This window comes from Schistocerca americana, chromosome 3 (assembly GCF_021461395.2).
Source record: "Schistocerca americana isolate TAMUIC-IGC-003095 chromosome 3, iqSchAmer2.1, whole genome shotgun sequence".
In the NCBI taxonomy this organism is placed as follows: Eukaryota; Metazoa; Arthropoda; class Insecta; order Orthoptera; family Acrididae; genus Schistocerca; species Schistocerca americana.
The window spans coordinates 238,736,811-238,749,282 of NC_060121.1; the positions used below are offsets into that span (position 1 = coordinate 238,736,811).

Sequence of the window (12,472 nt, forward strand, 5' to 3'; positions counted from 1 at the left end):
CGAGGCCGTTGGGGTACAGCACGGCGTTCCGTATTACCCTTCTGAGCCCACCGATTCCATATTCTGCTAACAGTCATTGGATCTCGACCAACGCGAGCAGCAATGTCGCGGTACGATAAACCGCAATCGCGATAGGCTACAATCCGACCATTATCAAAGTCGGAAATGTGATGGTACGCATTTCTCCTCCTTACACGAGGCATCACATCAACGTTTCACCTGGCAACGCCTGTCAACTGCTGTTTGTGTATGAGAAATCGGTTGGAAATGTTCCTCATGTCAGCACGTTGTAGGTGTCGCCACCGCCGCCAACCTTGAGTGAATGCTCTGAAAAGCTAATCATTTGCATGTCACAGCATTTTCTTCCTGTCGGTTAAATTTTGCGTCTTTGGCACGTCATCTTCGTGGTGTAGCAATTTTAACGGCCAGTAGTGTACATTCTGCACAACTACGCCGACCGGCAATGTCAATTTTCCTGCAAACATTCATGTCTTTATACTGATTTCTACTACCGTACCTGCTGTTCCACAATTACAGTCGGGCTGCTCACTCCTTTAAACCTCCTGCAGGATATGGTACAAGCGATGATGTGCGTTTCCAGGAGGTGCGCATCTTCGCGGGCGTGTCGGTGAACCGGCGGGGTGACGTGGTGCCCACCGGCACAGGCCGGCTGTGCAACTGGACCCCGGACCCCGACCAGCCGCCAGCGGACGAGTTCGCGTCGTTCGGCGCCTACCAGCGCTCACTGACGCTGCAGTGCGACGAAGGCGAGCCGGGCGTCGTCCAGTGGACGCCGGGACCGGACACGCCCGACACCGTCTACTACCAGGTGAGACCGCCTCAGCACATACTGTAACACCTCGATTCAGTTTACAGTGATAAAAGCTGTAGAGAGTGTTGTGGACTGACAAGACAGCCAGTCCACAGTGACGGGTAACCGAAAGGCACGCGCTTAAACTCACGCTGGCTGGCGTGAGGTCTGAAACAGGATACGTAATGAATGCTATAAAGAAAAGTACGTAGCTGCTGGAATACTTAACTTTAATCCACAATTGGTGAATATTGGTCTTGTTACTGTACATGCTTCATTAGATACATAGCAAAGGATAAATGGCGCCTTGCTAGGTCGTAGCAATTGACTTAGCTGAAGGCTATGCTAACTATCGTCTCGGCAATTGAGAGCGTAATTCTCAGTGAACCTTTCCTAGCAACGTCGGCTGTACAACTGGGGCGAGTGCTAGTAAGTCTCTCTAGACCTGCCGTGTGGCGGCGCTCAGTCTGCTATCACTGACCGTGGCGACACGCGGGTCCGACGTATACTAGTGGACCGCGGCCGATTTAAAAAAACTACCACCTAGCAAGTGTGGTGTCTGGCGGTGACACCACAGAAAGAATAATTTAAAATTAAGAATTGAATTTTAGAGGGGAAAATAGTGTAGAATCAGAGTTCGGTAATTGCAGATCAAAATTATAGTATATCAGCAAGTAGTTTAACGTCTAAGTACAGCAAAGCCACGGAAGCTCCGTCATGGAGAAGGCAGTGACGTTAAACTCTTGTGATGAAAAACCTATAAAAGGCCTGATCGTCATTATTGCCGCCCTTTTTTCCTTTATTGTTTCGTTAAAGGGCGGGGAACCCGTGTCAGTCAGCGAGACAATAGATTGGACTTTATCATGTTAAGATTCACGATAAACTGTTAGAATACTACGGAGATTAAAAGTGATGTAGTGTACGATCTCCGACTGTTGGTAGCAACGGAGTATTAAGGGGATTTGAGGACTTTAGCGCTAGATTGGAACTTTACGGACATATAGACGACAGAAACTCAAATTATCTGCTGATACGAGTGAATTCAGAGGTACCGATATTCAGATATTAACGTGTGGTCTTTTGAAAGTGTAGTGTGCCGTTAGTTGCGAATCTGGACGTAGAGCGCGTGCATATCGGCATTTGCGGACTATATAGATTCCTCCAGGCTAGGAACCTTTAAAATAGGCCATCATCCATCACCATCTTAATCCTTGAATATAGAGTGAAAGTGAAATACAAGTGTTTTGTACTTATTTCATTTACCTAGTACTAATTAGTGAAGGTTTTACGGAACCAAAGCTATTCAGCAGTAAGTCAGCACCATCTAGCGGAAACCGTAGGCATTAACTAACACGCTGTCCGCCCTGGTAGCTGAGTGGTTAGCGTGACAGACTGTCAATCCTAAGGGCCCGGGTTCGATTCCCGGCTGGGTCGGAGATTTTCTCCACTCAGGGACTGGGTATTGTGTTGTCCTAATCATCATCATTTCATCCCCATCGACGCGCAGGTCGCCGAAGTGGCGTCAAATCGAAAGACCTGCACCAGGCGAACGGTCTACCGACGGGAGGCCCTAGCCACACGACATTTCCATTTTCCAACTAACACGCTAACTGAAATGAACGTTTACGTGTTTTACGGACTGCTTAATATGAACTTCGGTGACTCTTTGACGTCCCCACTCCCTCCGAAAGGTGGCGCAGGCTGTCTTAATCATAAAAGGGGAGAGTTTTAGCCGGGCAAATTGCTAAATAAAAGCGATATTTACAAGACTCGCAGTAATAGCAAAATACAAGGTCCGCACCTCATCGGAGAGTCGTCGCTGTCACATCGGGAAGTAAAGCCGGAAAACCTACCGACGATACGTATCTACGAGCAGACGTCGACGTGGAGTACCTAAAAAGGGAACCACAAGAGAGTTGGGGATGCTTCAACACGCACACACAGTGCGAGGAGGCCAGCGTCTTAATACACAGAGTACGGATGGGCGATATTTAATGTAACTGTTAAAACACTACTGTTAATTATGAGAACACGACAAGTGCCATAACCCGATTTCCCAGAAACTTCGCTCGGTGGAGGAAGAGTAAAAATAAGCGAATACGTGTCACGTGTTATCCATAGATACTCAAGAGTTCCTGAGAAAACAATGATCAAAGTTTTCAACCTAATTTTGACGTCATTTAGGGCGCTATAATCTCAGCCAAAATGGTGGCACAGTGGCTAGCGTCACAGCCTCTCACTTTGGTGCCCCGTGTTCGAAATCCGGTTATTGTTTGTATTTATTTCGTTTAACATTTTTCAATAATCTACCCATGTCCGCAAAAGGTTACTATACGAATGTTTCTTATCAAGTTAGTGGATTCAAGGATATTATATTGACTGTAAAATTACAGCTGCGTCTCACAATGTCATACATCTATTACACAATATACACCGAAAAGATAAAGAAACTGGTACACCTGCCTAATATCGTGTACGACGTGTACGACGCCGCGAACACGTGAAGTGCTACAACGCGACGTGGCATTTACTCGATCAATATCTGAAGTAGTGCTGGAGGGAACTGACACCATGAAACCTGCAGGGCTGTCCATAAATCCGTGAGAATACGAGGGGGTAAAGGTATCTTCCGAACAGCACATTGCAAGGCATCCCAGATGTGCTCAACACTGTTCATGTCTGGGGAATTTGGCGGCCAGAAGAAGTTTTTAAAGTCAGAAGAGTGTTCCTAGAGCCACTCTGCAACAATTCTTGATTTATAGGGTTCGAATTGTCCCGCTCGAATTGCCCAAGTCCGTCGGAATGCACAATGGACACGAATGGATGCAGGTGATCAGACAGGAAGCCTTCGTACGTGTCACCTGTCAGAGTCATATCTTGACATATCAGGGCTCCCATTTCACTCCAAATGCACAAGCCACACACTGTTACAGAGCCTCCACCATATTGAACAGTCTCCTGGTGACATGTATGGACCATGGATTCATGAGGTTGTCTCCATACCCGTACGTGTCCATACGCTCTATACAATTTGAAAGGAGACTCTTCGGAGCAGGCAACATGTTTCCAATCATCAACAGACCAATGTCGGTGTTAACGAGCGCAGGCGAGGCGTAAAGCTTTAGTGCAGTCATAAAGGCTACACAAGTGGGCCTTCGGCTCCGAAAGCCCATATCGATGATGTTTCGTTGAATGTTTCTAACGCTGATACTTGTTAATGGCCCAGCCTTAATATATGCAGAAATCTGCGGAACGGCTGCACTTCTGTCACGTTGAACGATTCTCTTCAGTGGTCGTTGGTCCCGTTCTTGTAGGATCTTTTTGCGGACGCAGCGATGTTGCAGATTTGATGTTTTACCGGATTCTTGACATTCACGGTATACTCGTAAAATATTTGCACGGGAAAATCCCCACTTCATTGCTATCTCGGAGATGCTGTGTCCCATCGCTTCTGCGCCGACTACAGAGTTCGCCAGAAAAATGTATTCTCTCTTCGTCAGGCTCTATCGAGATATCGATATTATCGTTCGATTTGAGTTACGAATGTGTTGTAGTGTGGTTTTTGGCTCAACATATGTTAGTACTTTCGTCTCCGTATTGAGAAAACAAGATGGCTGGAGTATGCTTGACATTCGAGAAACGAAAGTGCATTGTGAAGTGGTTTTTCAAGTTTGATAAAGCCGTTGAAGCGCAACGTCAATGGAAGGGGGAGTTTGAAACAGAACAACCAACCACCTAACAATTAAACACATCATTCACAAGTTTGAATTGCGTGGAACAATTTGTGAAATTCACAAAGGAAGATCAGGAAGACAGTGTACAGCTATACGTCCTGCTTCGTCGGCTCTCGTGTTGGAAACGTTTGTTAATTCTCCACAAAAGTCTGCTGCACAACGTGCACGTGAAGTGGGGGTTAACAATACAAGTGTACGAAGAATTCTGAAAGCTGCAAAGTGGAAAGTTTACGTTCCACAATTACTGCACGCGATTAATGATGACGATCTTGATCGCCGTATGCAATTTTGCGAATGGTACCAACAAATGGTACTGATGACGAACAATTTGTGACTAAGGTAGTGTGGAGTGATGAGGCATAATTTAAACTTAATCGAACCGTGAATCGGCATAACAGTGTGTACTGGGCACCGGAAAATCCGCATGTTTATATGGATAAAACGGTCAGTCTACCAGGGGTTCATGTGTGGTGTGGACTATCATCAAGGGGCTTAGTAGGACCCTTATTCTTTGATGCTACTATCGCTAGAGAAATGTTACGTGCATCAATTTTGACAGGTATACGTGTGCTTTGTGTAGATAATGAAGAGGTCTTTTACGAACAGGACGGAGCGCCACCACACTACCACCTAGCCATATGAGCTTTCCTGAATGACAGTTTTCCGGGACACTGGATTGGACGAAGAGGGCCCATTGAGTTCACGTCCACCAGATCTAACACCTATGGACTTTTATTTGTGGGGAACTGTGAAGGATAACGTCTATCGACGTAAGCCACGTACGCGGTTGAACTTCGCCATCAGATTACAGCGACATCCACTGTAAAATTCATTGACTGACGTAGTTGCGGCGACCGCTATCGTTCTGTTATATGTATAGCCGCCAACGGTCAAAATTTTGAACATTTAAAGTAACCACGTGCTAAACGGAAGGTTGTACAACACGTGTGATCAATTATTAAATGTAAAATAAACATATCAGTAATACTTTTCGTTCCTTAAAGTGTGTATACATTTTTCTCGCGAGCTCTGTATAACACCGAGTTCAAACTCACTTCACTCTTGATAACCTGCCATCGTGGCAACAGTAACCGATCTAACAACTGCGCCACAGACTTGTTGTCTTATATAAGCGTTGATGACCGCAGAGCGCCGTATTGTGCCTTTCTACATATCTCTTTGTTTGAATACGCATGCCTATACTAGTTTCTTTGTCGCTTCCATGTGAGTGCGTACGGTATTTTCAGAGGTTACGAGCTTTTTTTAAATTATCATATTCTTATATCAATTCTTACTTAATTTGTATATTTAATTCGTTTGTTTGTTCTTCAGGAAGACTTGGTACCTGTCCTAGATAATAGTGATTGTAGAAACACTCGAAACATAGAAATTCGGAAGACCACGAACATCACGGAAAAGCAGGTTTGCCACACTGACATGAAACTCCCTTCGGATAGAATGTCGGCACTGCTGAAGATTTCATGCTTTGGCAATAATTACGCGGCAAACCAGGCGCAATGGACCAGTGTTCCGAAAACTGGCACGATTATGAATCAAGGTACAGTTCAAGAATTTCAACGAAAACAGTTTCAAATAATTTTCTCATTCATTTATTTTTCTTTTTTCTCTTTCTCTTTTTTTTTTTTTTTTTTTACTCATTCGTCAACACACTAACTAAACGGGTAAGGGACACTTACTTCACTATACACAGGAAAACATTCTTGTAGTAATCTTATGCCTACATAGGGTAGATAAATGAACAACAAAAATAACAATAATCGGGTTTCGAACACGGGGTGCAAATGTAAGAAGCCGCGATGCTATGCACTACGCTACCAGTTCGGCTGAATGACTTACTCGCTAAAAAGCACATAAGGTACCTCGAAAACTGTGGCCTTCGTTTTCTCTAAAATCGTAGAATATCTATAGATTAGCCGAGACATGTGTTCACTGATTTTGACGCCACCTCCACTGAGCGAAGTTTCTGGGAAATTAGGTTGTAGCACTTGCCATTTTCTCGTCGTGGGTATATCTTCACTGCGTGTTAACAATGGTGATGTTAGTCGTGACGGTGCCACTACAGCAGAGCTACTAAACACGGCTTTCTGGAATTCCTTCACCGAATAAGACGAAGTAAATATTTCAGAATTCGAATCAAGAACAATTGCCATCATGAGTAACTTCGAAGTATGTATCCCTGGTGTAGTTAAGCAGCTTAAATCACCTAATAAACGCAATTCCTCGATCCACATTGTATACCCGTCAGGTGTCTTTCATTCGGGAGGACGACGGTTCAATCCCGTCTCCGGCCATCCTGGTTTAGGTTTTCCGTGATTTCCCTAAATCGCTTCAGGCAAATGCCGGGATGGTTCCTTTGAAAGGGCACGGCCGATTTCCTTCCCCATCCTTCCCTCACCCGAGCTTGCGCTCCGTCTCTAATGACCTCGTTGTCGACGGGACGTTAAACACTAATATCCTCCAGGTGTCTTTCAGAGTATGCTGATACGATAGCTCCAGACATAGCAATCATATACAACAGTTCGCTCATCGAAAAATCCATACCTAAAGATTGGAAAGTAGCAGAAGTCACGCCAGTGACCAAGGAAGGAAATAGGAGTGATCCACTGAATTACAGACCCATATCGCTAACGTCGATTTGCAACGATACATTATCTCCGAACATTATGAATTACCTCGAAGAAACCGGTTTATTGGCTAATCGCCAACACGAATTCAGAAAATATCGTTCTTGCGAAACACAACTAACTCTTAATTCTCACGAAGTAGTAAGTGGTATCCACAGGGGATGTCGAATTGTTTCCGTATTTTTAGATTTACAGAAGGCTTCTGATACTATTCGTCACAAGCGACTTCTAATCAAATTGCGTGCCTATGGAGCATCGACTAAGTTGTGCGACTGGATTTGTAATTCCCTGACATAGAGGTCACATTCGTAGTAACTAACGAAAAGTCATCGAGTAAAACAGAAGTAATATCTGGCGGTCCCCAAGGAAGTGTTATAGGCCCTCTGCTGTTCGTGATCTATGAGACAATCTGAGCGACCCTCTTACATTTTTTACAGATAATTGTGTCATTTACCGTCTGGTAACGTCATCAGATGATCAAGACCAATTGCAAAATGGTTTAGACAAGATATCTGTATGGTCAGAAAGCGGCAACTGACTCTAAATAATGAAAAGCGTGAAGTCATCCACATTAGTACTGAGAAGAATCCGACAAATTTCGGTTACACGATAAATCAGACAAATCTAAAGGCTTTAAATTCAACTGAATACTTAGCGATTACAGTTACAAATAGCTTAAACTGGAACGATCACATATATTATGTTGTTAGGAAAGCAAACCAAAGACTGTGATTTATTGGTAGAACACTTAGAAAACGCAACAGATCTACTAGACTGCCTACACTACACTTGCTCGTCCTCTGGAGAGTATTATCGTTCGGTGTGGGATCCGCAACAGATACGATTGACGGAGGACATCGAAAAAGTTCAAAGAAAGGCAGCTCGTTTTGTATTATCGTAAAAGAAGAGAGTGCAACGGATATGATAAGCTAATTGGGGAGACAATCATTAAAACAAAGGCGGGTTTCGTTCGGCTGGATCTTCTTATGAAATGACAATCGCTAACTTTCTCCTCAGAGAGTGAAAAATGTTTGCTAGAGAACATCTACATAGAGAGAAACGATCATCGTAAGAAAATAATAGAGGTCTCGCAAGGAGAGATTCAAGTGTTCATTTTCCCCGCACGCTGTTCGAGAGTGGAACAGTAAAAAAGTAGCTGGAAGGTGGTTCAGTGAACCCTTTACCAGGCAATTAATTGTGTACCGCAGAGTAATCATGTAGATTCAGAAGTATCCGTTAAGCAAACGAGACGGCCATACTGAAACTAAAGCTTCCTTTTCTTGTGGTGATTCGAAGTGACTGAGCCGCATTATGTTCACTGTAGTAACTTCGACCATTGATACTAACAGAAGGAGCACGACGTCACTTTCTTGACTTCAGCATCCCTATAGCGGGAGAAGATAGAGTCACTTTGGCTTGCTATGAAGTGATGTGAAAATGACGTGTCACTCGATGCGACCACGAAACTCAACAGCAGTTGACAAATGAAGAACTTAGGAGACTCCATATTTAATTTCGTTGTTTTCGTATAATAATGATTACGGCCCGGATTTTTAACTTTTTGCAAGATAGATTTTAGCCTTTTATTTTCTTGTAATAGCCCTTTCAAAGTTTAAACAAACTATTTTAACGTTTTTAGTTTTGTGACGAAAAATATCATGAAAACTAATATTTACATAGAAAATTTTATTATGTTTTTCACACAGCTAGTCTACTTGTTGATGGAAAATAAACAGTCGACTAGTCCAATGAATACTGACTTTTTGTAAATTCTTTATTAGACAAAATCGCATGTTGGAAAATAGATAAATGGGTTCGACCGTTTCCAGGCACCTTCAGATCTGAAAGATATTGGAATGGAGGGTTACAAGACAGGAATTGTATTCAACATTAACAGATTTTCAAAAGATTTTAACACGGTTATTGAACAGTACATACCAGAGAGTAAAAAGCCGTCTCTAAGATAAAAGGAGACTTTTGTCAGTTGGCTGTCAACAACGCACGGGAGTGTCAATTCTAAAGTACATGCATCAGCTGTCATACAATAAAAAGACGTAAAATACAGGTATAACAATCATAATATATGTCTATGCGTGCCATATATGACAAGATAATAGCGCTAAAGTTGCATAGAACATGACACTACAGGCATAGCTGTGAACTCGTGCTTGTAACATGGATACATAATAAGTATAGGTACGCACTGTTCTCCCGCATTCAAAGTAACACAGGAAACAGCAATTATGTATGGTGGCAGCGGCAGTCATAGATTCCATGAGCTGATTGTAAGCAGTGACCGATGCGAAGTGCTGAGACCCATAGGTGAAGAATGTGACAGAAGATGGCAGCACATTACATTACAGTTTCAAGTAGCGTTATAACTAATACACAACAGTTAAGTTATAAAATGAAACGAAAAAAAGTTTCAGTTCACAGTTGAAGCAATGAAATACTAGAGTAAAATAGACAAGATGCACAAATATAAACTCTAAGCTGCACAGGAAGAAGTTTTGCAGTTGGCGTACTAATTTTATCAAAATGAAAGGAGTAATAGTATGTTATTTTATACTGATCTACTAGCTATAGCCGGCGAACTTCGTTCCGCCTCTAAAAATATTTATATGTCATAGCTGACCCGGCAAACGTTGTTTTGCCATATAAACTATCTCTAGCCTACAAAAATAATGTATACGAGTCACACAATGTTTACGTGTAACACAATAGCCGTTGTTCGCGGGAGCTCGTGACACAAACAATAATAATGGCCGTGGGTCTAGTGCAGCAGGGGATACAACCCGTCGGCTTTGAACAATGACTTCACAAGTCGCCAGAAAGCATGTATTACAAAGATGAAAGAGCTGAGGAGAATGTTGAGAAACAAAGGAACGCGAGAGAGATAAACTTTATTTCACATATGTGAGGGCCAGTAGTATTTTCACGTTAACGATATCGCATGTTTGTATCTTCGTATTTCTCCGCAAAATACAATGGAAAGAAATGAATGAAATTACTAGCAAAGAATACATCACGTTACATGTATGTCAGTTGTATCTCGAAAGTCTTTCGAACTGTATTGCTTAAGTGCAGTACGGGATACAAGTTCAGCGTAGTCGATTTCTTAGTTTCAACTAGCATTGCTGTCCTGTTGTTCACTTGAACTATGTATCCCCTGCCTCACTAAACCGCAAATGAAACACCGGATACAAATTAAAAGCTCATTCGAAGTGTGTTGCTTAAGTACAGTCCGGAATACGAGTTTGTCGTAAGGCGATTTCTTCGTTTTCACTAGCATTACTGTCCTGTTCTTCACCTGAACGATGTATCCTTCGCTTCAGTAAACCCTAAGTGGAACACAGGATACAAATTGTAGATGTGCTGTTTATTTCGTCTCCGCTATTACTAACAGTCACTTGTTGAAAGGGAACTACACATTGATCTTGTCAAAAGCCGAGAAGCGATTCTTCTTAGTGTTGTCGCTCCCTTCAGTAGCTGATAAGTGTTTTTTGGCTTTTTAAAAAAAAAATCTCACGAGATAGAATAAACTGATCCTAAGATACAGATGCTTCAGTAGCTGATAAGTGTTTTTGGCTTTTTTTAAAAAAAAAATCTCACGAGATAGAATAAACTGATCCTACTTCATTAAGCAATCAATAAAAAAACTAAACTAAAACATAACAGCAAAAGCGAAAATGGTAAACTGAAAATAGAATAGATTACGAAGTCTTTTGCTGTTATGTTTTAGTTTAGTTTTTTTATTGATTGCTTAATGAAGTAGGATCAGTTTATTCTATCTCGTGAGATTTTTTTTTTTTTTAAAGCCAAATAACACTTATCAGCTACTGAAGTATATTGGTGGAATAAGAAAGTGAAATATGGCAAAATAGTGAAATATAGATAAATGATCGCTTTTAGATTCACATTCAATTATTTTAATGATAGCGCTTATTAGAACACAGAACTGCTTTATTATCTATGCCTCGAAGTGAAGACATTACTATCTATGACTAAGGAATGACGTCATTGTTCAAAGCCGACGGGTTGTATCCCCTGCTTCACTAGACCCGAAAACTGTGTTGGGAGTGAGAAAAGGCTTAGGGGGAAGTCCGCAGTATCGGCCACTATTAGTTCTAGCGTTTCTCCGGTAGATCGCGCGGATTTAACAACTGCAGCCGATACACGGCTCGTCCATGAGCATACAAACATTGCGGCAATTTCGTATCGAAAAGTGTTCGCCAGCATAATGAATAAGGCCAAGTGCACACGCATCGATTTTTATAGTACGTAAAAATATGGTACTTCTTTTAGAGGAACGAAGGAAAGCATAGGAACTTCTTTGTTCCACTAAAAGAATTTGATCGTACGACATATTTCGGTACGATAAAATCGATGCGTGTGCGCTAGGCCTAAATGTCGATTTGGCGAATGACACATGCTGCCTAGTTAAACTTATCGGTCTAGTTACGTCGATTCAAAGAGGGATATTCGAGTCGTTGCTTTTGGTACGTTTCTTCAATTACCTATCTATCGAACAGTGAAAGACTATCAGCGGTAGACACCTGGCGGGGATAACTGATCAAGTGATAATTGATCAGCTATCGACCGGGGTTGAAAATTATTAAATTACTTAAATCACTATTGAAAAAAAGGGGTTGGTGGTAGAAGAGTTAAAATGTAGGGTTATGTGTATTTTGTAATACCACATCATAAAAAAATAAATATAAAAAGTTCTGTCCAAGAAATAAGAAAAAAAAATTTGGGGTGGACCACCCTTATCACTTAGGAGTATGAAAAATAGATTACAACCGATTCTCAGACCAACCGAATATACAGGTAAAATTTCATCAGAATCGATAGAGCCGTTTCGGAGGGATATGGCAACTAACACTGTGACACGAGAATTTTGTATATAAGGATATAACAAGCATTTGATATGTGTACAGATAAAAGAAAGCCAATTGGGTTGGATTGTTTTGGGGGAAGAGACCAATCATCGAGGTCATTGGTCTCATCGGATTAGGAAAGGACGGAGAAGGAAGTCGACAGTTACCTTTCAAAGGAATTTGCCTGGACCGATTCAGGAATATCACGGAAAACCTAAATCAGGATGGCCGGACACGGGATTGAACCCACGTCCTCCCGAATGCGACTCCAGTAGAAAGCCCATTAACATGGGCTGGCTTAAAATTATACAAAATATAAACACGACCAATATACCACGAAGAGTGTACGTCAATGTACTGGGTGATCAAGAAGTCAGTATAAATTTGAAAACTTAATAAACC

General features: G+C 42.1%; 1 protein-coding gene across 1 annotated transcript in view; it reads left to right on the forward strand.

Annotated features, from left to right (window-relative positions):
* The window catches only part of LOC124607321 (protein Skeletor, isoforms D/E-like), a 341,628-nt gene that overhangs the window by 310,008 nt on the left and 19,148 nt on the right, over positions 1-12,472 (forward strand). The window contains exon 13 of the mRNA XM_047139621.1: positions 602-829. Coding sequence (XP_046995577.1) covers positions 602-829 — 228 coding nt within the window. The remainder of the gene's footprint in view (positions 1-601; positions 830-12,472) is intronic.